The sequence below is a fragment of the Micropterus dolomieu genome, linkage group LG17 (assembly GCF_021292245.1).
Source record: "Micropterus dolomieu isolate WLL.071019.BEF.003 ecotype Adirondacks linkage group LG17, ASM2129224v1, whole genome shotgun sequence".
NCBI classification, from domain to species: Eukaryota; Metazoa; Chordata; class Actinopteri; order Centrarchiformes; family Centrarchidae; genus Micropterus; species Micropterus dolomieu.
In genome coordinates, this window is record NC_060166.1 from 30,418,401 (window position 1) to 30,445,067 (window position 26,667).

Genomic DNA, 26,667 nt, shown 5'->3' on the forward strand with positions numbered 1-26,667 from the left:
ATGTATATCTCTGTTAACCTTGTTACAATAACAGTGGCTTCCAGTGTTTGGCCTGTTGATGTGTGTGATGACAAGGCAGGGCATACAACTGAGAGGAAATTGAAATTAGCACTGCTGTACACGAAAGGCAAAACAGGATATTTTTAGATTATGGATGCATATAACGTAAATGTGTTTTTATTATTTTCTTCTAGGTAGTCGGTATCTTTGGTTTGTTGGTAGAAGCATACTTAGCTGTCACCAGAGTCATCACAAAGCAAAGCAAACTGAGTAGATGAGCTCCAGAACAAACAGATTTGAAAATTTTGTTGTCAGCGATCAGCAGTGAGAAAACAAGCAACGTAAAATCATCTATTGTTATTCTGATAAACATTTATAAATTTGATTTGATTTGGACCTCTTTTAGCTCTTTGGCTAATCTTCCAAGAGTCCAATTTTAGCCTAATCGCCACCTGCACCATTTACAATAAATTACTACACATCAGGAGTATGATTGGCATCCTCACTTCCTTTGCGGATAGACAGTTCTATCTTCTAAGAAGGATTGGTCATTTACAATAAATTTGATAAAAATCTGATATGACAGGATATCATCAAAATTCTCCTTGCCTCAAAAATAAGCCTGAACGTTTTGAGTATGATCCAATTCCCTCTCTGCCATCACTGCTGTCAGAAAGTTCTATTCATCTTCTTTTTCATTTTCTCTTGTAACTAGGAGCTGTCAAGACCTGGGGGCTTTGCCTTGCAGTTTGCTTGGCTATATTTATAATTGGACCCTGTCAACAGTGTCCAGTGCAACTCAACTGCATGGTTTGTGATGGCAGCTACTGTGTACCGATTTCAACACATGCCAGCTGTGAGACGGTTTGTATGTCATTAATGTGTAACTATAGGTGGTTTCACAATGGCTGCACCCACAGCTTTGTGGATGGAATGAAAATGACCTAAAAGAGATCAGAGGGGACAGAGCACAGATGAAGTCAAATTCTTCCAGGCAATATAAAGCTCTAGGGATGCTACACATTGACAGGGTAGGTAACTGTGTACATCTAATATATACAAAGGCTGTGGGGTAAATTAAACATACAGAACGGCTGTGTCTGTCGCTATGTATAATGAATACCACAGTTGTTTTCCATCACTTTATAGTAGTTTGGAATGAGACAATATACAATTTTTCATGGCTCCATCTCCCATAAACATTCTCAGACTCCCCCATATACACATATCTTAACCTAATCTAAAGTATCTGTGATTCTTATCTGAATGTGCAGTGGTACTCACCATACCAAAATCAAACCTACTTTTAATATAATTGAGTCATTTCAACCTGCCATTCTGTGCTGCACAGTGTCTGTGTGGGTGCACTCTTAATCAACATTGGTTCTCCACATGAATAGCACAGAAAGAGGCCAAATCATGACTGGGCTTGTCAGGAGTCAGAGGAGAATGCTCTGACACCTGGAGGACCTGTGTGATAGCAGGAAATAGGACAATGTCACTGAATGACTAATATAACTTTTGACGCATGCTTTAACGGTAGATTGTGGGCTAATTTGCAAGGTGAATATGTCAAGAGGAGTAGCTGTTTTGTGGCCACATGGATTGACTGCACTTAATGACAGTGGACACAATCAAATTCATGCAGTGCTCTTTCTCTTGCAGCTCTGGTGTGTATGACCTCATACATGCCATACTAACTCACACATTTAAAAGCAGCTAAAGGTACTTTTCCATTACATTATGTATTCCAACACACAGCACAATATACTGTAGTGGCACAACACATGCAATGCATAACCTGTTTGACTGGGTGTAGTGGTTTTCATCAGAAGAAATAGCAAATTTGCACAAAGTCGAAGGTAGTGTGGGATTTCGGCTGGAAATGAAGGGTGTGGAGCTCCCTCCCTCCTCAGCAGCGCTAAACCACGAGAGGGAGACAAAGCTTTTCTCCAGTCAGATACTCCTTTGTACAGCTTTCCTTGAATGCTATTAGGAATAGTCTGGAGTGAGTGTATACCTTACATTTGATTAGAGAACATATGGCGATAGTAATAAATAATAATTAGTATAATAATAAAAACAACATCTAATATATCCATTTGATCTGCTTTGGGCGTGTAAAATGAAGTAATTCGAAATTCACTTGCATTCTTGGTCATAATGCAGGTTATATATATTCCCTTATACCAAAGAATCATCTTATTTGTTTATTTTTCTTACCTTTTCCAACCTAATGAGGTCCAGCCCACGCGGCATCGTTTGGTCTGCTCAGAATGACACAAGCCACGTCCATTAAAAACCTGATATACGCATTCCAGCGGGCATATTAACCAATCGGCTGAGAGGAGGGCGTAACTGTCCTTACTCCAGCAAAGCAGGAGTATGAAGTTTAGGTTATTAGTGTGCAGCTGCTGAGAGAGAATGGTGCACCTTAGTGCCCATAGGTGCGTGATATTATCCAACTCTGATTTTATATTCTTGTAACTTTAACCCCCATACTTACTTTACAAGGGCGTATGCCCAAAGTTCAACGAGTCTGCGGTTCCACTCTACAAATGGCTTGGATTATTCCCCCGCATCTGCACGGGACTGGCGCTGCTTTGATTCTGCTTGCGGTGATTCTGACAGGTGATGCAGCTTCGCAGGTTTTTGACAGCTATGGATTATCATACGCCTTGAGGTCCGAGCTGACAGAGGACACGATATTGGTTGCCAATAATGGGATCCGCGTGCCTTTCGGGAGATCAGTCTTCATTGATCCCATCAATGATTTGGTTATCCAAGTTCAGCCCGGTGATAGATGCAGCATAACAGTCCTGGACAATGATCCCTTGTCTCAACGGCCTGGACACCTGTCCCCGAAAAAGTTTCCGTGTGAATTTGGCCCCAACGACGTGAAGTATTCTCACTTTGGCTCTAGGAGTCCTCCGAGGGATAGAGTGAGATTACAACTCAGGTATGACACCCACACAGATACGATTGTAATACCTTTTATGATGGAGGTGGAAGTCATTTTCACACAGCTGGAAGTACTAACCAAAAATATGCCACTCACCGTTGAGAAAGTGCTCGGCACAAGTAACCCCATTGATAGAAGAATTTTAGAATTCACATATGATAGAAGTGCACAACAATGCAAAATAGCCTCTCTCTCCAGTGGCAGTGTGCTGCCCAGGTATGGGAAACTTGTGGATGAGGACAGCCTCGGAACAATGGTGGACTGCGATGAATTTATTAAAATGAACATCCATTATCAACATACTTTTGCTTTGAAGTCACCAAACAGAGATTACATTCCAATGCTTGTGGAGTTACATGATAAGGAAGGCAATTTGATTAAGCAGGAATTTTTCCAAATTTTGGTAAGGATTAAAGATGGAGAGGAGAACACAGCTCCTAAACCCAGCTTTGTTGCAATGATGATGATGGAAGTAGACCAGTTTGTAATGACGGCGATAACGATGGATATGCTGGCTGCAGAGGATGTTGAGTCTAATCCTGACGAATTAATTTTCAACATCACATCCACCCTGTCCTTTGAGGAGGGCTACATAGTGAGCACAGATGATAGGAATTTACCAATAACTTCATTTTACCAAGGAGACCTCAAAGACTTGAAAATCGCCTACAAACCCCCAGCTGTGGATTCAGACACTGAGCGGATTTTCCAGATTGAGTTTGAGGTTGTGGACACAGAGGGGGCTGTGTCAGACCCTTTTGCTTTCATGATTGTTGTTAAGCCTATGAACACATTGGCCCCTGTGGTGACAAGGAATACTGGCCAGTTACTGTATGAGGGTCAGTCCCGGCCTTTGTCCAGTTCACAGAATCTGGAAGTCAGCGATGAGGACAATCTAGACAAAGTCAAAATCACTGTTATTGATGGGCTGAGGCATGGAGAATTAACTGTTCTGGGCTTGAGAAGGAAATTTTTCACCCCAGCTGACCTCGACGCTGGAGTAGTCATTTATCAGCATGATGGCAGTGACACATACAGTGATAATATTATTTTCAGAATGACAGATGGCACAAATGAGGTGGAGTTTCTGTTTCCCATCACTGTTGTGCCAACTGACGACGAGCCTCCCATAATTAATGCCAACACTGGTTTGGTTTTATTTAAAAACCAAATGATGCCAATCTCCTCACTTATGCTCAGTGCAGCAGACATTGACTCTGAGGATTCTTCAATAAAATTCACAATAGAGCCTCCCTTTTCCACGATTGGGCAGGTCTTTCTGCGTCAGTCTGAGGCCCCAGAGGACCCATCAACCTGGAAGTTTAATACAGAGGATGAATTGTATGAGAAAGTAGTAAATGAATGGCTGCAGCAAGATATTACTGATGGTAAACTGTTTTACAAGCACATTGGGCCCCACAGTACCAGCACAGTCATGGATCAGTTTGTGTTTAGAGTTCAAGATGACAATGACCCACCAAACCAATCAGGTGAAAGCTCATTCATTATCAAAATTCTCCCTATTGACGACCTCCCACCTGAAGTGTACCCTGGCACGACTCTGCAAATGACTGTGCACGAGTATCAGCTTACATACTTCCGAAAGAAATTCCTCCGTTACACTGACCTGGACTCAGAGGATCGGGATCTCAAATACACAATCACCCAGCCACCAACGAATACAGATGAGAATAGCCCTGTTGTATTGGGAGCTCTGGTATTAACTGAAAAGCCAAGTAGTGAAGTCACAACTTTCACTCAGGCACAAATTAACCACCATAAAATAGCTTACAAACCACCTGATCTTGAGCTTGGAATTACCTCTCATGTTTTGCAGTTTAGGTACACTGTGGAGGATGTTTCTGGAAATAGCGTAGAAGGAGTTTTCACTATATTTTTAAAGCCTGTGGACAATAAGCCGCCTAAAATAACCAACTCTGGATTTACTGTGCTTGAACGTGGCACACATATCATTACAAGCGCTGAGCTGGACACCTCAGACACAGACACAGATAGCAAACAGATATCCTTCACTATTACTCAGCCTCCACTGCATGGCAAGATCCAGTTTACATTCACTGACATGACAAAAGGAGACACTTTCAGCCTAGAGGATATTGGAAATGGCAGTATTTCGTACATCCATAATGGAGATGAATCGACGTTTGATTCAATACAAATAGATGTCAGCGATGGGGTCCACATTGTCCCAATTACTATAAAGATTAGTGTAAAGCCAATTGATGATGAGACTCCAACTATCAGTCTCCCAGCTGGTACAATTGGCTCCTACATAGATGTACTGGAAAATGGAGCAACAGAAATCACAAGTAATGTCATTCAGGGAAGAGATGAAGACACAGATGACCTTCGTTTGACCTTCATTGTGGAGGACCCACCATCATTAGGTGAAATTCTTGTGAAAGGTGTCCTGTCTGGCACATTCACCCAAGCTGATATCATTAACGGCCTTGTGGTCTATGCCCATACCAGTGGGGAGATAGGCTTGATCACAAAGGAGGACTTTTTCAATCTCACTCTGACGGACATGTCTGATGAGTGGACTGTTGGAGGTAATAAGATCACAGGTGTCAGAGTGCATGTAACTATTCTTCCCCTGGACAGTCAGGCTCCAGAGGTCTTTGTGGGGCCACAGTTTACTGTTGTTGAGGGAGAGAAGAATGTAATTCAGATTCTTCATATAAGCACTCACGATGTTGACACCCCCAACGATGACCTCCTTTGTACAATCATTGTACAGCCAACTTCAGGGTATGTTGAAAATATCTCCCCAGCACCAGGCTCAGAGAAATCCAGGTCTGGTACAGCTATTAGTGCTTTCACCATCAAGGACATCAGACAGAATCACATTTACTATGTTCAAAGCATACACAAAGGAGTTGAGCCAGTGGAGGACAGGTTTACGTTCAGATGCTCTGATGGCATCAATTTCTCTGAACGGCACTTTTTCCCTATCTCCATAATCCCCTCTAATGATGAAAAGCCTGAGATTTACATGAGAGAGTTTGTAGTTATGGAGGGCATGAACGTAGTCATCGACACTCCCATTCTGAATGGTGCTGATGCAGATCTCCCCTCTGATCAGCTCACATTCATTATCACCAAACACCCCAAACATGGATTTATTCTCAATCAACTCACTACTGACGCTGTCCCTGTCTCTAATTTCACCTTGGATCAGATCAGGGAGGCCTCCAGCATTGTGTATGAGCATGATGACTCAGAGACCACAGAGGACAGCTTTGATATTGTTCTCACAGATGGAAAGTTCAGTGTAGAGAAAACAATAATAGTTATGATTATCCCTGTGGACGACGAGACCCCGAGGATGGCAATCAATGACGGCCTTGAAATTGAGATAGGTGACGTGAAAATCATAAACAGCAATGTATTAAAAGCTACAGATCTGGACTCTGAGGATAACTCTCTAGCTTACATTATCCGCTATGGGCCTGGACAGGGGTATTTACAGAGGACAACACCTTCTGGGACATTGCAAAATATCACAGTTGGAATGAACTTTACACAGAACGAAGTTGATCAGGGTTTGATTATGTACATCCATAATGGGCAAGAAGGGATTCGGGACCTCATCAAATTTGATGTGACAGATGGCATCAACCCTTTGATTGACAGATACTTCTATGTCACAGTCGGTGGCATTGACATGGTTTTCCCAGATGTAATCAGTAAAGGTGTATCCCTTAAAGAGGGTGGCAGGGTTACTCTGACAACAGACCTACTTAGCACCAGTGACCTCAACAGCCCAGATGAACACTTAGTTTTCACAATCACCAGAGCTCCAATAAGAGGACACTTGGAGTGCACAGACACACCTGGGATGCCCATCTCATCCTTCACACAGCTCCAGCTGGCTGGCAACAAAATCTACTATATCCACACTGCTGAAGATGAAGTGAAAATGGATAGCTTTGAATTTGAAGTGACTGATGGCTACAACCCTGTGTTCCGCACTTTTCGCGTCTCAATCAGTGACGTGGACAATAAAAAGCCTGTGGTCACAATACACGGTCTGGTGGTGACTGAGGGAGAAAACAAACTGATCACACCTTTTGAGCTTACAGTGGAGGACAGAGACACTGTTGACCGCCTCTTGAAATTCACAATAACTCAAATACCAGTTCATGGTCAACTGCTCTTTAACAACACCCGGCATGTCACCTCCTTCACAAAGCAGGACCTGAATGAGAACATGATCAGCTACAAGCATGATGGCACAGAGAGTGCAGAGGACAGCTTCTCTTTCACCGTCACTGATGGCACTCACACAGACTTCTATATCTTCCCCAACACAGTATTTGAGACTCGAAAGCCCCAAGTGATGAAGATTGCTGTCCTCCCGGTGGATAACGGGGTACCGCAGATTGTAGTGAACAAGGGTGCCCCAACATTGCGGGTTCTAGAGACTGGTCACCTAGGGTTTGTGATCACCAGTAAGACCCTTAAAGCAGAGGACAGAGACAGCATTCTGGATTCTGTGACCTTTAGGATTACCGTTGCCCCTGAACATGGCTACCTGATCAACCTAGGCAAAGGGAATGCCACTATCACCACCTTCACACAAGGTAAGAGAGCTACATTTTAAACAGCTTTGCAATACTGTGACATTCTGTTAGATGTGTAATGTACTGCGGAGCCTTACATTGAAGACAGTTTATATTTCTCTTGAGCCTCTCTCAAACTTATTTTACATTTACTCATTTTGCTAAATGTACTCCCCTCTGATGCCTGAAAAATTCTGAGTTCAAACATAAAGGTTTTTGTTTTCACTCAAGAGACTGCCTATTTACAGAGATGAAGTATGTCAGTGCCTTAGGCTGACCACATCTTACTAGAGGAGTGCATTTTTCTAACAGTGCCTAAAATATTTCACTATGGGAGAGAACTGATGGTGATTTGTGCATAACCAGAGTCATATTTTCTTACAGAAGACAAGGGGATTACAGATACGATGATAGATAATGTGCACATGCAAACAAAAGGGGGTGGGAGGTGGGGACTCTTGTAGTATGGCTCACAGCATACCACAGGCTTTCCAAATATTATTACTTTCATTTTTATTTCAAGCAGACCAGAGAGGTGATATGGTAAATGCTAACTATCAGGGTAGCAGCATCAGTGTACAGTCAATATCCTGTATTCCCTGCTTTTATTTACAGAGTCACTGTGGGATGCTTTCCCCAAGAGGCCTTTTCAATATTTCAAAAGTTCTCACTAGAGTAAACAGACAGTAAATAAAGACACTATCTCCTGGGCATTTGAAAATCATGGCCATGCATTTTTATGCATCAGTCTCTTGGAAGGGAAATGTTTTGACATAAAATATTGAAGACAGCAAGGGCTGTAAACTTCACAATCTTCCAGATCCTGGGCTATAAAGAACCCTGTCGAGAACCACACTATCAGGATGGCAAACAGACCGCTGTGATAGAGCCCCAAAAATAAAGCTAGTCTTTATGTTTATTTCATATCATTTAGGGGTCTAATAAATATACAGCCGTTGTTACCAGGCAGTTTCTTCTTTCAGATTCCCTTGACACTATGCAGTGTGCACATTACATCACACAACCTCAGCCTGCTTTTTATAACAGTTACTGACAATTAGTCTTTTAGGAACAAAATGAAATATTTCCCCACTTGTCATTTAAGCCAAATAACTGATGTAAACTTTAATGAGTAGGATATTCTGGATATTTATGCAAATGCATCTCTTTTTCAGCTGAAATTGATGACATGAAAATATGCTATGTTCTGAGGGACGGTGATAATGCTACGAATGACATCTTCTATTTCTCCATTGAGGACAGTGGTAAGTTACTTTATTTAAACAGACCCTCTTGAAATTACACTGGTGTGGTAAGCATACCGTTAAGCTTAAAATGAGTACTGGTAATGCGGACTTTTGAGGCTGAAATATTGAATTTTGTTACACTGTCAAGTTTAACTAACTCAGATTTATTTAAGATGGTAAAGGAAATGTTTGGATGTGCTTCATGATGTGCCTAATTTAGCAGAATTACTAAGCAAATGCTGTGTGCATGGATAGGGGAGATTTCCGGAACAATACCTTCACACAGTTTCTTTTTTCAGCATGAATAAATAAGAATATGCAGTGAAAAAGAAGAAAAATATACTATTTATTCATAAAGTTTTTTTATTTCATGCTCTGTTGATTTCCATTCAACCAGTAGTTCTGCCAAAAAAATTTAATGTCAGAGCTTCCACTCATACCACCTTTTGTCTGAACATTCATGTTACTCTTATTGTGCAGTAAACCCTACATAGCTCAGTCCTATAGCATCCCACCATGCTCACCTGTATTTTTTTGAGGCAAGGGCCTCCTGATTTAGCAAGTAAGTTAGCGGAACAATTAACGAATATCTTCCTTCCACTGTAGATATGTAATTGGGCACACGGGCTCAGTGAGGGGTTTGAGGCACTAATGCCGGTGTTGCCGATTAGCAGGAGCAGCGTGCCTGACAGTAGATCCTTTTTGCTACCCTTCAGGCATGATGAGTGAGCACAAAGGCCCTCTCTAATAGGGGCCCCCTTTTCCCACATGCACCTCGGTGGGCCCCTGTACACATTTTCTCATCTTTCAACTCGGGACCAGTCTGTGGCTTCATTTGAATGATAGACACGTTAATAACAATGCCAACAGGTAGATGGGTTGCTAATGAGTGATGACTAAAATGCAAGGGACAACTTCTTATCGGGAGGTGATGCTGTAAGAAAGTGCTTTACCTGAGCTTCTGGCGAGTGTTTTTGAGTGAAGTTCAGTTGGTCCATTTATGATTGTCTCAATTGGGTTATTTGTCATGGATCTCTCCGGGCTTCTCTCTCTGTCATTTTTTTTCTCTTTCTAGCTTGTTTGGTGCTAGATGACATACTTGTATCCCACACTGGTAGTTTATCTTCCAAAACTGGCAATTAGATTCACTTTTTTCATCACTCCCTACAATATTTTACATTACTTTATAAGAAGATTAAAACTGCATATGTCTTATTCTATCCTCAATCATAGTTATCTGCTCAAACAAAACAAAAGGTTGCACCTAAATGGCTGGACAAATTGATGAAGAGTCTTGTTGGATAACCCATCCATAAGGGCTCAACACATACTGCACTGCAGCTTGTGAGGCAGTCAGTGAACATTTTTTAAATAAGATTTAAGCTGTGCTGGTGGCTGCCCTAAATCCCCTGACAGAGCCTCCAGCTCTTTGAACAGTTGTGTTGGGGAGGAGCTGAATGGTATACACTGGCACACAGCTGCACTGTATCACGTTCAGCGGTGGAAAACATTCTCCTCCTCACTTCAAGTTCATTGGGAAATTTACCAAATGCACTTGCAATTTTTGGGGGGGAGAAAGTTACTTTTCATGTTGCAGCTGCTCAGTGGGATTCTAGGACTTTTTGCTAACAGCTGTGATGAACTGTGAATGTGTGCACAGTTTTGAGTATGTGTAGGACTGCTAATTAGTATGTCCAACTGAATTTGCATGCATCCAGTATGTATTTTAGGGTGGTGGTTGTTTTGTTTACATTACATATACACAAGATCAATAGACAGGAATGAACAGGGCTGCAGCTAATGATTATTGATTATTCAGTTTTTTTCTTAAATAATCAATAATTGATTAAATATTTCATCTATAAATGTCAGAAAATGGTGAACATTCATAATGAAAAAATTAAATATCCCTTTTCCCATGGAGCTCGATTCCATTAATTATCAATGATATTAACAGAGAAAAGCAGAAAATCTTCACGTGTGAGAAGCTTTAACAGCAAACTTTAGTGTGATAAATTAGCATTAGTTGCCATATATATTACCTGCTGTCAGTTTGCCTCTGCTTAAAGATGAGTTTACTGTACTGGGATGGGTGCACCCACACTTGGTTGTTATAGAAGTTTCACTGTCTCTATTGTCAATCCAAAAATAAAGTCACTTACAACTCATTACAGGAACTAATTTTGCAATGGAAGAATAAACGGAAATGCCAAGCCATTCATTACGCTCAGCCCAAATACGGCAGTATGAGATCTGACCACAAGGCTGTTTTAGCTGTTGAAACTGAAATCATAGTTTCTCTGCTGGATTGTCAATGCTCTCTTAAATTGAGCTGGTAAGGGCTGAGTCCTTCATGGCAGTGAATAATCTGCTGCTTGATGTGTCATTTAAACTTTAAATTCAGTGAAATTTAAATCTGTGTTGGACCTGACCTACCATTGTTTGGCACTGTTCTATATGGATACTGGCTGCAACAATGGCCTTTGCTTTAAGTGGGGAAATGTCTCTCTGTCTCCAGTTTCATTTGATTTCAGATTGCTGCCACTGTGTGCCTTTACTGCTGTATTGAAGGGGCTTTTGCCAATAACAGGGCTTATTTCTCAGAGCCGCTTGGGTGTCTGCTATTTGTCAAGCTTGTCAACACTTTGAATGAATAATCACAGAGGACTGAAATTAGACATATTAATTTGTGGGTGTTTGTTTTCTGTTTTGGACAAACATCACACCTGGACAGCAAAGCCACAAACAGGGCCAGAAACCTCTTGTATTACTTAGAAAGTGACTTGTTTAGAACAAGATTGGTATTTGGATGTTTGTGTATCTGTGTGTGTGCGTGTGCTGGGGCGGGGTCTGCTCCTGTCATTCTGTCAGTTAATTGCTGTGTGTCTGTGAACTCTCCCCTTGTCTCCTGAGGATTCGACTGCATTCAGTGAAGCTTACTTGAGTGCACACACAAGCCCTGGCATTCCCAGGCAGTTGTTTGTGGAGCTGAATCCCTGTCTGCCTCCAGCCAGTCCGTCAGCATCAGGGATGTTCCTACTGACAGACACACTGCTGTTGCCTTTGTTGTTCCTTTCCAGGCACTCATTACCATCTCATTTTATTCTTTCACCGAGCTACAAAGAGGCAGCAAAACATCATTGATTGTTCAGTTTATAAAAATGTACTACTTCTGAAGGTCAAACTCCACACCTAAACCTAACCACACGAAACCTAAAGTTTCCTCATGTTTATCATTTGACTAGTGAGACCTGCTTAGTATGTAAAGTGCATAGAGTATGAAAATCAATAATTCAGATTTGTACTGAAATGGGTCTAGAATTGACTAGTATTTTTTATTACATGGCTGATGTGATGGAAATTTGATATTTTACTGTGTTTACTGTTTCACCCTGCATGCTTCATCAGAATAGACCAGTGTTTCACTGTGTGGCATTTGATTATTTCATTATGTTACAGCTAGGTGAAGGTTCCCATGGGAAAGATGCTCGTTAGAGAGTTTTCTTATCTGACTATCCTTGATAGGCCTTCATCTCAGGACAGCTAGTCCCTACTCCCTTCCTCCCTTGGATAGCTGCGTAATACCCTTACAGTATAAAGTCACCTGTTTCTTCACTGGCTCTTTGTCTTACACTCTGCAGACTGTTTGCACTCTGTATGTCTGTCTGACCCTTTGCAAAGAATAAAATCCTTAAAAGATGTCGAGATTGAATTCTTTATTTCAGAAGACTCACTAAAGGACATATTTCCATTTCACTGACACAGAGGAGAATGATTCTCCTTTCCAGTTTCCAATGCAAATCTGCACCGCCCACCTCAACAATTGTGTTTTGTGTGTTTATTTTTGCTTCGTGTAACAAGATTAGTTCAGGTCACCGTGAGTACCTCAACCTAATAAATCCTTCGAACCATTTTGGACTGCTTTAACATCTGCCGTGTAGAGCTTCTACATCTTCCATGTTATCGCTGTGTAATCGCTTGTGACACAGAGTGCATACTTGAATCCATCTCCCTTGTTTCCCGTCCTGTCTGATCCCAGGTTAGGAGGGATTATCTTTCTTCCCATAGCGTGCTAGAGCACGGCAAAAGTAAGGGCGGAGATGCACTCACATGCAGTTGTGAGGTTAATATAGACTTTGTGTATAATATAATATCCCTATCACAGGGCAGGTGATGACTCTGCAGTTTCTCCATGTGTTTCTGTCCTGTTATTAATGAAATTGTCTCCCCTACGCTTTTCTTAGGGGGTATAACATTCCTCTGTCCTTGGGACCTATACGATGAATCATATGCGCAAAGTACGCAGTAAGCTTCAGCAAATTACATAGCTGGAGTAGTTGAGATTTTAGGGTGTTGGGTTTTTCTCACAGTCCACCTGTGCTGCAGCTAATAAAATATTAGGTAGTCATTTTATTGTTATGGAGGAATGTTTTGTAATAAAACATCTGGGAGTTGATTAGAGGAGCTTTTCCTGGGTAACAGCTGCTTCACTCTGGGGATGAAAAACTGAATTACAGAACGGATTTAGGCTAATCGTTTTATATGGAGAGTGATTTACATGGCCAGTTGCTAACTTTGAGTCGTAATTTTCTCACCGGTCTGCATTGCCGTTATATTTGTCATGTTTATTACCTAGCACCAGTCTTATCTATTCAACACAACATAAATACGTGTATCTGTGAAATGTTATTTCCTTTAATGTGCGTGTAAATTGCAGAAATAAGTAGTTAAAGCATATCTGGATTGTGCTGCAGTGACTGACCAAACAAGTAAAGAACCAGTGCTCATTGGTGAGGGAATGAAACATTCATTGTGATCTAACAGATGTAATTCTTCTTAGAAATTTTTTTAAGGCCATTATTAATGATTGGCTCATTCTATAAGGCAAATAAGCAAAAACATGTTGGTTTCATCATTCTTTTATGAATTAGGCAATGAAATCGTTTCTGCTCAAGTTTGTTGGATCATCAGCAGTTGTCAGAAGTTAGCTGTATGCTTCTTTTTCTTTCCTGCACTTAATTTTTCTTTTGAGTGCAGGTTACTGCTAAACAGTCCATGTTTAGTTAGAAAATCATCTTTTGCTTATCTTGAAAGATGTGAGTACCTGGACAGAAGAGATATATAATGATTTAGAAGAGTGACAGCAATATCCTCTTTTAAAAACTGGTAGTAGATTGTATATCATATAGAATTTGGATGAAACATGGCTAAATCCTCTCAAACCCTTTAACAATGATGTGCCCTCTTTTTCCCTTTGGAAAACAGAAGAGAAACCCTGCTTGATAATTATCTTCCTCTGTCTTAATATGCTGCCAAAAGAAGTGCATGGATCCAAGGTTAACAAAGCAAACGCAAATACCCAAAAGTATAGAAATCCCAGGCCCAGACTTGTTCCCCGAATGATGATATATGTCATCATACCTGCCTTAGGATATCAGTCTAGCAGAACTGGGGTTGCTGGAGTTTGCAGAAAATCCCTCTTTTATAAAACTTAAAGGTTTAAGTTTGTGTTATCAGTTTTGAGTTTTGACAACCTAACACATGAATACATGTATTTTACAGCTTTTTGGCACTGGAAAAAGGAGAAGATAAAAATGTGTAAAATGGAATGGAAAATTGAAAACTGTTAAAAATATTTTGGAATCTTATCACATCCATAATGAAAGCAAACATTTAATCTCAGTCTCTTATGTAAGGATTCAGTTTGTGTCTTGTGTAATTTTTTGCCCTGGCATAACAAATGATTAAATGAGACTGAGTGTTTTGACAAATCTGATATTCCCAGAAAACAGCAAGAACTAAGAGTCAGTGATGCAATAGTCGCTGCTGTGACATCTCTCTTTGCACAGTAGCAGAGCTTTTGTTCAATTTTGCAAAATCACTCTGGATAATGTGTTTTTGGCCCCTGAATCCCAGCAGTGGGCCGGAGCTGCTCCTCTCAGCCCTGCTGCATGATAAGCCTCTGACAGCTGGGCTAAGGCTGTAGTGTCACAACTCTCTCCAGTTGAGCCTGGGTTTCAGGACTGGAGCCTGAATTGGATCCTTTGTACACTTTGTACACTTTTTTATGTGCAAACATTCACACACACACACACACACACACACACACACACACACAAAACATCCACCACTCATCCATCTCGGGGCCAGCTGCATAATCAGAGATGAAGCTGGCATTGCTAAAATGTTGAAATCAAGATGCTCGGCATCGGCTACAATTTAATTGATAACTGCTTTGTCTTTGATTTCATGCTGTTGTCTCTTTTGATTAGAGTGCTATGATGTAGACCGGGAAAGACACCAACTCCTTTCATTTTGATATCATCAGCATTTCAGTATGTCAAGATAATATACACAGTACAGGGGAATTGAAAATGTTACACAGTTTGAAGCAAACTCTCTTGAGAAGGTTTGCATTTTATACTCTCGCTATGAACAATGTGTCTTGAGACTAACAAGGCTCTCATCTTATAAAAGGTTCTGATGAAACCCTTTGGGGATTCTATGTGTGGATCAAGTTCCGTCTCACGACCACCTGCTTTCCTCCATAAGTGGAGCCTGATAGACAGGATATGAGAAGTCATCTAGTTGAGAAATGGGAGGGAAGAGCAGTCAGAGGAGATGAAAGATAGAATTACTCTGTTGGTCCCAGTTTTGACGGGGGCAAGGCGTCAAGCTGCTTCCTGTCGCCTGTAGCGATGGCATGAATGTGCTGATGTGCAGTTCACTCTCTAAACACCGCCTGTGTTGACAAGTTGCGAGGGCTCAATTTTAGTTAGTGTGCTCTGCGGGTATGCAGCCTCATCTACATATCAATAGAAATTATGTTTAACGTTGCCGTAGACTTGATTATTCTACGACAAGTTGTTTTTGGTTTTTGCCCATGTAGCTTTGAGGAACATAAAAAAACTTGACTGGAACAACCAGAGAAATGTCCATAGGTCAGATCAACCCTTCCCCCACGAAGAATACCGAGGAATGTCTTTCTGCCTGAAATTAACTAGACCACGCCTGGGTTTATCTTGGTTTTCCAGGACACGGGCTTGGAGTTACATATTAGCAAGCAAATGGGAACAGCGAAATAAAGATGGGCCACCGGGTGCAGATCTAGACATCTGGGCAATCTGATACAGCGGTTACATTTAGCTCTTTAAATCCCCAAGTAATTGGGTGAAGCTTTTACAATTACCACAGAATTGTTCTGTAATACTTTATAGGTTATCACTGATCAGTAAGTCATACTGAATTTTTCAGCACTTTAATTACAGAGAGACAACACTGGGTCATTGTGAAACCTTTCGGATAGTCAACTAACATTTAATTTGCACTTAATTTACTTTCTAAAGAGAGTTGATAATATTTTAAAGGGCATTCAGTGTGTGTGAGTTAAAATGTCACAGATAGAGCTCTAGGCAACAATGCAACTTCTGCATGCCTCTCATGTTTATCCCCTTTGGCATATAACTTTTGTCCTTCAGATCTAATAGTTTTCTGTGTTTGTAAGAGCAACTTCTTTCTTCTTTTTTGAGAGAGTTTTTCACACATTTGATCTAAATGCGTGGTAGTCAAAGTGTTTGGTAACTAGCTTTGTTGTTATATCTGTCGAATAACTGTCTCTATCAGTGAGCTTCATCTAGTGAGCAGTGCTGCACTTTAAAACAGTCATCATTTTCAACAGTTCCCTGTGCAATATATGTAGTGTAAAGATAGTATAATGGGTTATACTAATTACTGTAGCCTACACTGTATTGAATTCTTAGAGCCTATACTTTATGAAAAGTTGTAAGCCACATGACCTGAACCGACAGCAATTTTTCAAACTTTACAGTCATTATCTTTATTTTCCCCAGGTAAATTAAGTAGTCACACATTATCTAAACATGTCAGTTAAAAACATCATTCACTGTATCGAAAGATCATTCAATTAGCTATCACGTTGAAAGTGGTGATAAGCAACTAATAATGTAATAATTGTAATAGTTACAGTATGTCATGTGTAACAATCGTAACAATACATTTTTCTTTTCAAAATATATAAAAATCTAAACATAGTGGCACTAGTTTTCCTAAATCATGGATCTTTCATGGATGGACTTTGTTTTGCATTGCAAAGATAATTGCTTAGCCAACTAAAAGGCTGCACTTCCTGATGGCAAACTTCACAATGCATAGTCCATCTATTATATATATATATTTTTAAAGTTCTTTGAGTACAATTTATTACTCAAAGAACTTAAAAAATTAAAAAATATATATATATAAAATAGGGTGATCGGATTTAAAAATTGTATCTGTACATACAATCGCTGCATACAAATACATTTCTAAATGTTATTTGCATGGCCACTTCCACAGAATCCATTCCTGCAACATGTCCACTTTGCACCAAAATTTTCCAGTGAAAATTTCACATTCTCCAACAAAGATGTCGAGAAGTTGTTTTTACCATGATTCAGATGCAGAAAAATATGTTGAATGTCTAAATAAAGAATTTCAAGCATCCTTAGAAGTAATCTTCTTTTTACATACCTGCACATATTTTTGAACCCTGGGTATTTTCCACTGCACAGACTAATCTTCAGTCCAATATTACAAGAAGGCGACAATGACACTGAACACCAAATCCTTAAACATTTTCTCCCCTCTTTTCATGAATACAGACTAACATGCTTATCTTAACATGCAGGTTTGCACAGTTCTACTTGAAGGCTCCTTTCACAATTCACAAACAAAGACCCAAGAGTCATTTAACACTTCTTTAGGAATTAACATTTCAGCTTTTCAGGAGCATTTTCCTCTCAGGCAAAAGCCTCTACATGTGAGGATTTGCAAGTAACAACTGTGAAATGCAGCTGAAACATGTTGTTATAAATGAAACCAATGGAGGCCGGCCCTGAGAACAGCCTTGACAAACACCCGTTCTATTAGTATGGAGCTCATGACTCTGTGGGACTGGGATGGGGTTTTATATTCTATGGCCTCACACTGCTGCTTTCAGCAAACAGTCCACCATTATTCGATCTGACAAGAGAGCAAACACTGTGCATTCAAGGGTCAAGAAAAGGTACGCCCCCCTCTCTTTGTTAAGTCTGCATCCTTATGTTGCTTTGTTTTCTCTCACATTTTCACACTTCCCCTTGCATCTCTTGTTATTTCACTACTTCTGTTCTTTTCTACTGAGTCACCAGCAACATTGGTTGAGGTTATCACATGCACTTAACAATGCAAGCCTTTCAGTTCCTGGTATGGAGACGGCTTTTTGTCTCCATGAGCTCATCTCTTCAGACGGGAAGTGTGTGACATGAAAATAACTGTTTGTTTTACAAGATTAGCTCAAAAGAAGTGTAGCATGTTGCTCTTTTACAAGCGCTATGTTACTTTAGTAGCTTTGGCCTCGTGACTGAGGCCGTTTATACTGTACATAATTGACTGGTAATGAGCGGGAAACTCTTGATTTTAACACCACAATGACCTTTACATGTGAATGCCGAATAAAGCCCTGCAGCTGCTAATTCAGCCTTTTGTTGTTTCCGCTGCTATTGAGAGTTCAGCCTTTTGCTCTGCTTGCTCTAAACCGTGTGGCTGACTGTTAATTAAGACACTTGAGGCTGCATCCTCTTTGACAGACAGGAATGCCATTCAAGGGCAATCAAGGAATACTTTGTCTGACCTCACCTACACAATCGAAACAAAGCCCTCAGCAATTACTTTATACCTCTTTTGGATGGGTTCCGAAACTCAAGGTCTGTTAATTGATTTATTTACTCACTTGTAAAGAGATATAGGGGAATTAGACCTTTCATCTTTTCAGTTTTCAGGTGCAAGGGTCATTATCCTGCTGAACAAGTGGAGTTATTCAGATGCACCATATGAATTTAATGATCAGTTGAAGATCTAGAGTATAGAGTAAAGTATATAAATCATGATCTTATTAATGATCGTAGCTTAACTAGAAATAATGAAATACTTTAGAATAACCTGTGCCCACTCAAGTCTGAACAGTCTCTTTCCCATCCCTAATGATGTAGCCATGGTCAGAAACAGGTTTTGACCTTCGGTGCTTAGCAGGACACTCTGTGCCCCTGGTTGGAATCAATCCGCGACAGAGCAGATCTTTTGCAGAGTTGTGCATCCAAAGTTGCACACTTGCTAATCCTTAAGGTGTTTGGAAAGATTCTGTTTCAACTAATATTTCCGTGCATGGCTAATAGGATTATACTGAAAAACCCAGGATGTTTATATTTATATATTTATAATATATGTGATGCCAGTAATTTCTAGACACAGAGAAATAGTGACCCTAGCAAATATCCAAAGGGCAGTGTACTGAGTTGTTTTTCTGTCTGCTGTTTGGACTTTTTTTCACATACTTGATTCATATTTTTAAGAAATTAATTTTGAATATTAACTTTAAGAAAATCTCTCTAGCCAATGTGTGGGTTTTGTGTGAAGTGTTTTGTATAACAGATGACAAACAACGTCAGTTGAGGCAGTGAGGACACTAGAGTGTGAAGCAGGCTCCCAGGACAGGACTGACCTTCCCCTACTATCACACTGTACAGTATTTTCTCTGACACGTTTCCCTCCTGGGCCACACATAAGGGAGCCGCATCTGAAATAAGAGCTCTGGGAATTCCTCACTGCCTTTCCACACAGATGACTATTTTGTGACTCAGGAAAAAAGTCACAGAGCAGTTTCCACAACAACAAGGTTACTTACTGTCCATCACACTGGAGAACATCATCAGCATTTATAGGAACTGAAGCAAATTTCACTGAAGGCACATTTAAATCATAGTGGTTTACTGTGGATGTTGGTTAATAGTATAGCTTTTTCTATGCTAGGGTTTCTAAGCTCTTGTTCTCATGAGCTATTCAGCTCAGCTCATCCAACCATCAACATTATGACTGAGCAGTTGAAGTAAGAGTTTTTAAATCTTAAGTGTAAGGCTGAACAAAGTAAAGAATATAATCATTTATGTGATTTTCTTTTACAACAGTAAAGTTTGAAAATATGATCCAAAAGCCTGTAAAACTGTATCACATGCCAACATAGCAAGGTAACTGTGTTCCCATAAAAATGATGTAAAGTATAAGCAAAAAAGTCTGAGCATAAGCAAAATATGTAAAACCTCTTAGTTATCTAAACACCTTCTCAACAACTTTAGCAAATGTTTATTCATGATGGGGTCACTGAAAATGTAAGACTAGAATTTAATTTTAGCCGTAGTATTCCAATTTTGGAATTAAATCACCTCTATAGGGGTTCATGGTTTAGATGTTAATCTCAAAGAACTTTCCCTGCTGAGAACAAAGACTTTAAGCGTTGTATGGCTCTCTGACCCAGCACTTTTGTTAGGAAGTGCCTTTGGCCTTTCTTTCAGGCCAAATGTCGCTTCAGAGTGACCACTGTGTCAGAGTGGACACAGAGTGGACAGAAGCCAGAATGGTCCATGCGAAGCAGCCAAATTTATAGCAGACCAGTTCCCTGAAAGGCTGTCCTGGTAGAAAAGGGTTTAGGGCCTGTGAAACCATAACAGCTCTAAATCTCTCAAGCCATGGCCAACTCGTTATTGCTGATACAAGGCTTAGGGTGATTAGACCATATCTCTCTCTCTCTCTGCTCTGCCATGTGCTTTCTTTCCTTCAACAGGATTATCATTTCCCTTTTCCCTTAATTGGAGAGGTGAAAAGTATGCTGGTATTGTCTGGTACATCATGGAACAAATAGACAACTCATTTTATAGAGTTAGTATAGTTGTGACGATAGAATGTTTACTTTCCATCACAAATGAAGCATTATCATAGATTTTCTTTAGAACAGTATTTGTTATTGAGTATGCTTAAAGGTAAAGTCAGCTGGCCATTGTTCTGTCATTTCTTTTTTGGAAGCATCATGGAGCTGAACATATCAAACATAATCCTACTACCACAGCAGAATTTAAAATGAGCAAGATTAAAAGACCCTCTAACGGCCCCTAGAGACTCCAATGTTCATCATACACTACCATATTAAAGTCTTGGATAGAATGATACAGTGGTAATTTTGTAGTCTTAGAAATGGTTCTTCCTCTGGGGATAATGAAAAGCTGCAGCAAATTTAATGGAGCTCTGACCATTAGTTTTCAGCATACAGTACCTTGTCATGGTCCAAAGCATTAGTTGAGGGGAATTTTCAGAGTCATCATCTGGAGACCATAAACATTAAGTACACCATCCCGATCAATTCAAAACTTCATGGCAGCCTGGTCAGTAATTGGTGCAATATCTAGGTAAGTATCACAATGTTGCATAGACTAACCCTTATTGCCATCTTTTGCTCTGCCAATCAGATCTAAGAACCAAAAATGATTTGTTACTTTTGGATTCTGCTATTTACTTAAGAAAAGAAGAACTGTTTGATAAAGATTCAGGGCCTTGGATGACTTGTGTAATTATTATAAATTAATTGGCTTTAACAAGGCACTTAAATCTGCTTCGTAAGAATTGGTGGCTCCCAGTGCAGTTGCAAAAACTCCCTATACAGCATTTTGTTATCTACATTACTAAATATTTGTATGCATATTAACTGCTCATTTACACTTCATACAGGGCTTCCATTTAAAAATGTGCTCCTGCATGTAAGGCAAATTTTACCATTTGTAGAATGACTTAGTGTTTAGGTATTTATTTTTTAATTGTCACTTTAAAAACATATCTTATTTTGGTATTTCCCTAAAATTAAATTTTCCCCCAATTAAGAAAACAGTTATTTGAATGCTTGGGCTGACTCACTCGATGAGTTCAAAGATACAGAAGTATGCCATTGGTCCAAGGCTTCCATTCTCCTTAAACTGCAGATTTAAATGCTACAGTAGATTACAGCTATTGCAGATCATGGAAAACTTAAGCACACAAAGTCCATTTGTTGTATATGATCATCAAGTATTTTTAGATGTATTGTGTCTATTGAACAAGATTCTCAAGCTAGTCCCAATTTATCCTGCTTAATCAGTGTGGTGCTGGCTCTGTGGGCAAAGGCCGCCTGTCTGTCTGCCTGGCTGAATGAACAGACGAGGGTCCATTGGGCATCGTGGCCCCACGATGCTTGACAGTGACCAAATAAGGGCTGTCTGAAACACGTATGCAGGGAGGAGACATGGGCACTAAATTGGCACAGTCCAGGCTCTCACATTCTTTGGCCTCTCTCAAAAGGCTTCTGTCCCTCATCACACACTACGTGAGCGGATAGAACTTGTGTTTTTAAGTGCAGCTATATGAACTGTGGTTCATATACAAGGCTTGTTAAAATTGTAGAGGTAGACAGTTTGTTGACACTATTACTTAGAGAGACTTATACTGCTGAAAAGCTTATTAGAAACCAACAAGACAGAGTGCAGGGAGGCAGTCAATTAATTCAGTGACTGAATTGAAGATGACTAGCACTGTTTTTTTTAGCATTGCCTTATAATAAGCCTGTGGTTTTAATAATGTAATTATATTACGAGCAGCTTATCTGATGCATTCACTGCAAATTATGTATGTTTCTGCACTGAATTGCACAACAGTGCAAAGATCTGAACATGCGAGATAGTGATATTGTTCACTAAATTCTGTCTTAGTGCTGTGAGTGCTGGTTAAAGATTAACTCTGGTGTTTTCCTTGGGGCCTCTTTGAAGTGGACTTACTCCAACCCCTGCTTATCTTAATTAGGAAGAAATCTGGAGGAGTGAAGTGGTCCTCTGGAAACGAGTACCTCCACTCCCCAGCTACCCGAAGGCCACGCTGCAGCTTTACCAGGACTTTAAGACCTCCTAAATTCAATATTTGCTCATGGCATGGTGGTATTGTATGTAGTATTACCTATAACATAATTATTTTCCTCTGAGGTTTGAAAGCACAGCTTTGGGGGTATCCATGCTGGATATGAAAAAAATTAATAATTGATAGAGCCACTTTATGTTTGTGAGTTGAAGGCAAACAGGTGTTTAAAGTGATTCATCTTGGAATGCAGATCCTTTTCTTTGAGGCTTAGCTTGATGTGTTGGCTATTTCTTCAGTGTCATGTTAATAATTATGCAAAGCATGTAACCATTTTATGTTGTTATTTAAATGTATGAGGTACTTGGGATAAATCTTAGCGATAAACAGTTCTTAAAAGTGCCCGAGTGTTTGATTATAGAGCTATGATGCAAATCCTCCATTTTCTAGAATTATGCTTGTGATCAAGAGTATTTGTTGTGTTATAACTATTACAAAGTCAGTGCCAATGTGTGAAGTAAGATAAATAGCCAAGACCTTCTCTGTTTCCATTACCTCAGCGGAGGATGGGCTCCTTCACGACTCACAGATCACACATGCAGTGTTTACCGGTGGCATGCGTGCCAGGGTGCTGGCTTTAATCCAAATGGAGTAGGGAGGTCCTGTCATACACAGGTCGCCTGTCTCCAGAATAAGGATGTGGAACACACAGGAAGCACAAATCCCACACTGTGGTAGACCTCAAGAATGTATGAGGTATAAAACATGCCATTTGGGACATTTACAAAAAAACAAAACATGTTTTGTTAGTCTTTATTATCAGTAACAGCACAATATTGAGTCAACCTTGACATTTGTAATATTGGTTGCTTTAAACTCACAGTGTTGCTCCAAAATTGTTTACCATAAAAAATGTGTTTTCTTTACACACATATTTTTTTAGATTAATTGTTTTCCTTATTGATAGCTTTCCAAAAAGAATAAGAAATCATGCTTGTTGTTGTCAAACCCCGGTTGCCCCGGCCTTTCTGTGTGGAGTTTGCATGTTTTCCCCGTGTCTGTGTGGATTCTCTCCGGGTGCTCCGGCTTCCTCCCACCGTCCAAAGACATGCGGACTAGGTTAATTGGTGACCCTAAATTGTCCTTAGGTGTGAGTGTCAGTGTGATTGGTTGTTTGTCTATGTGTGGCCCTGCGATGGGGTGTACCCCGCCTTTCGCCCGATTGGCTCCAGCCACCCACGATCCTGTACGCATTATAAGCGGTTGATGATGAATAGACAATGAATAGATGATAGAATTAACAAGCAACTTTTCCTGCTGTGATGCAAATTTTAGCATAACACAAAATACTACTACTACTAATAATATTACTACTGATGATGGCACTGTACTGTTGTGCTTAATACAAAACAATTATAAGAAGGTCAGGGACTCATAAATACCGGTGTACATAAATGTGTTGAAGAGGTGCCTCTGAAGTAAAAGAAAAAATTCTGACTTTCAAAGAGATAAAGAAATTCTACGGTCATGAGAATTTCATGAAATGTATACAACTAAATGATTCAAACGTTTTGTTAAATTTGCAGGAGAGAGAAAATAGAACAGTTTCTCACAGTTCTGCTCAAGCTTCACAGTTTCTGAAGCCTTTTGTCCCAATTACAGCTCAGTTTTGAAATTACAGACTCTGTCAGAAGTTTGCTCTCAACTGGATCTATAAGTTCAAGGAACATCAGTCTTCTATATTGTTCTTCTTTCCAGCATTTTTGATGAAGCTCATTAGTGCGGGTAACCACAAATGCAAAGATAAATTAGGGAAAGTCATGTTTATTTAGTTTCTCATTACATTCTTAGTCTTCACATATTTAAGTCCTCTATCTGGTAGAAAATATTAGTAAGTAACTCCATGTGTTTATTATGGATTAATGAGCTTTATTCAACTAAATGATTTAAATGAGTTGTTGTTGGGTTTGTATGAGATGGGGACTCACACTGTGTCACACTAATTGTCCCTTTTTCACAGTTATGGCTCTATATTGTCAAAAAGCATGAATGTAAGGGACAGACATTAAGACCCAATTCTTAAGTGTGTGAGGAAACCTCTTAACAGGTGCAGAGAACATTTTACTCTCACACATAATAAAACACCCAGGGTGAATGTGTATAGGTCCCACCGTGGTCATTGAGGAAGGAAATGGACACAGTGGAGCAGTCAGCTAGACATAAGAGATTTACTGACCATAACAACCGGGGTGGGGCAGAATAGAGAGTCTCAGATGTGCCTTACATAAACAACAGCTACACTCTGAAACCTCTAAACAATGTCCCTGCTCCCTCCCGGCAGTTTCACTTCATTTCACCACCTTCAGAACTGCCAGATGTTTAGTGGGTCAGTCATCTGTAGCTTACCATCCTTACCATCCAGTACAACAGCAGGCAGCAACTCTCACTTTGTAGTCTGGTGGATACATGCTGGCTTTTAGGAACCAGTGGATTATTATATAGACTAGTCAGTGCTCTAGAAATTACAGCATTAAAGTGTGGTGTGGTGTCTTACTGTGTGTATGTCTTTGCACATTTTTTTTTCAACGTTTGTGTATTTGTGTGTTTGATGTCTGTGTATGTGGCTCTGCTTTGACTCTTTATGGTCAAATGATAGCAGTGATACCCTCCAGGACTGTAGCCTTGGCCTTTGAATCCAACTTCAAAAGGAAATGAAGCAATTAGATTGCACAAACTCTATTCCTTTTGCATAAGGGCAATGCACCCCACATAACTCCCACTGTGTTCTGGCTAGGAGTCTCAAAGTCAAGGCCTAAAGGTAACAAAGAAATCAATATAATAAGACGTAATCAAAAGTCCAGTACTATGCCAGAAAAGAAATAGCTATTTTAATTTTCATAACATTTTAGAATTTGGATTATTAAGTCTAAGTAAAGCTATTGACTATTCTTCTTGGTCTCCCTTGCTGTGTGATGAGTTTTAGGAAGCCATTTTAAGTTTCTTAAACTTAACTACATAACTGTATTTGTTTGCAGGAGGCAATAAACTGAAGAACCAACAGTTCCGTCTAAACTGGGCTTGGATCTCCTTAGAGAAGGAATACTACGTGGTGGATGAAGATGTCAAGTTCCTGGAGGTGGTGCTGAAACGTCGGGGCTACCTGGGGGAGACCTCCTTCGTTAGTAAGTAGACACTGCCTCTGATTTCAGTCACTTGCGGTAATTCCATCCAATGTGAAAGAAAATAACTTTAATCATTGATAAAAGAGAGCATGCAGCATTTAAATTTATTGAAACGTTTCTATTTGATTGTAATAAAAATGTTGACTGGATCCACATCTGCACCAAAAATAATAAATACGTATTATTAATAAATAAATGAATATAAAATATCATTAATTACAAAAATATAAATGTTTTAAATAGAATAGAAGTCATAAGTAAAAAAGAAAAAAAAAGAAAGTGTTCCAGGAGATACTTGGTAAGTTTATAATAAATTTATAAATATGTTTGTATTATAGTGACATACTTGATATATTCTTGGATCCATTTGTTTCAGGTATCTTGATAGCTGGAAACAAACAAACATGATGAAAAACTCACTGTCAGAAAATATTGTTTGTGCCCCCACAGCACACATACACACTTTGATAAACTTTAGGGCAACTCTGAGGTTGGCTTAGACACCTTTTAGGGTCACACAGGTCACCTGTCTCCTCCAGCCAGTATTTACGTTCCAATCACACAATAGCCTCCAGGGACTGCATGTGCACATCAGAAAGGTCACCCAAAGTTGGTTGCCATGGAAAGACACCATTCCAAATGTTAGTAGAGGCAATTTACCGGGCAGAACTAAACAACCAATAAATGTTTAAAAAAACATAGCTGCCATAAGCATTTATGAGTGGCAGGAATTCTTATTACTGGCACCATGGGCCTTTTTTAGTGCCACCATTTATTTTGTCCATAAAAATGAGGTGTGATTAATATGACCCGATGTTAAAGGTCAAATCCCATCGGATCATTTACTGTACTGTCATCTGGATCTCTGTATGCCCCAGGGCATCAGACTAATGAAACATCTCTGAGGTGATATGCAAATTTTGCTGACCTTTATAGTACCTCACACTGCA

General features: G+C 39.9%; 1 protein-coding gene across 1 annotated transcript in view; it reads left to right on the forward strand.

The window, feature by feature from the left end:
• The first annotated feature begins 2,431 nt into the window (after positions 1–2,431).
• Positions 2,432–26,667, forward strand: part of frem2b (FRAS1 related extracellular matrix 2b) — a 51,134-nt gene continuing 26,898 nt past the window's right edge. Inside the window, exons 1-3 of the mRNA XM_046074667.1 lie at positions 2,432–7,569; positions 8,724–8,813; positions 25,571–25,717. Coding sequence (XP_045930623.1) covers positions 2,520–7,569; positions 8,724–8,813; positions 25,571–25,717 — 5,287 coding nt within the window. The 5' untranslated portion in view covers positions 2,432–2,519. The remainder of the gene's footprint in view (positions 7,570–8,723; positions 8,814–25,570; positions 25,718–26,667) is intronic.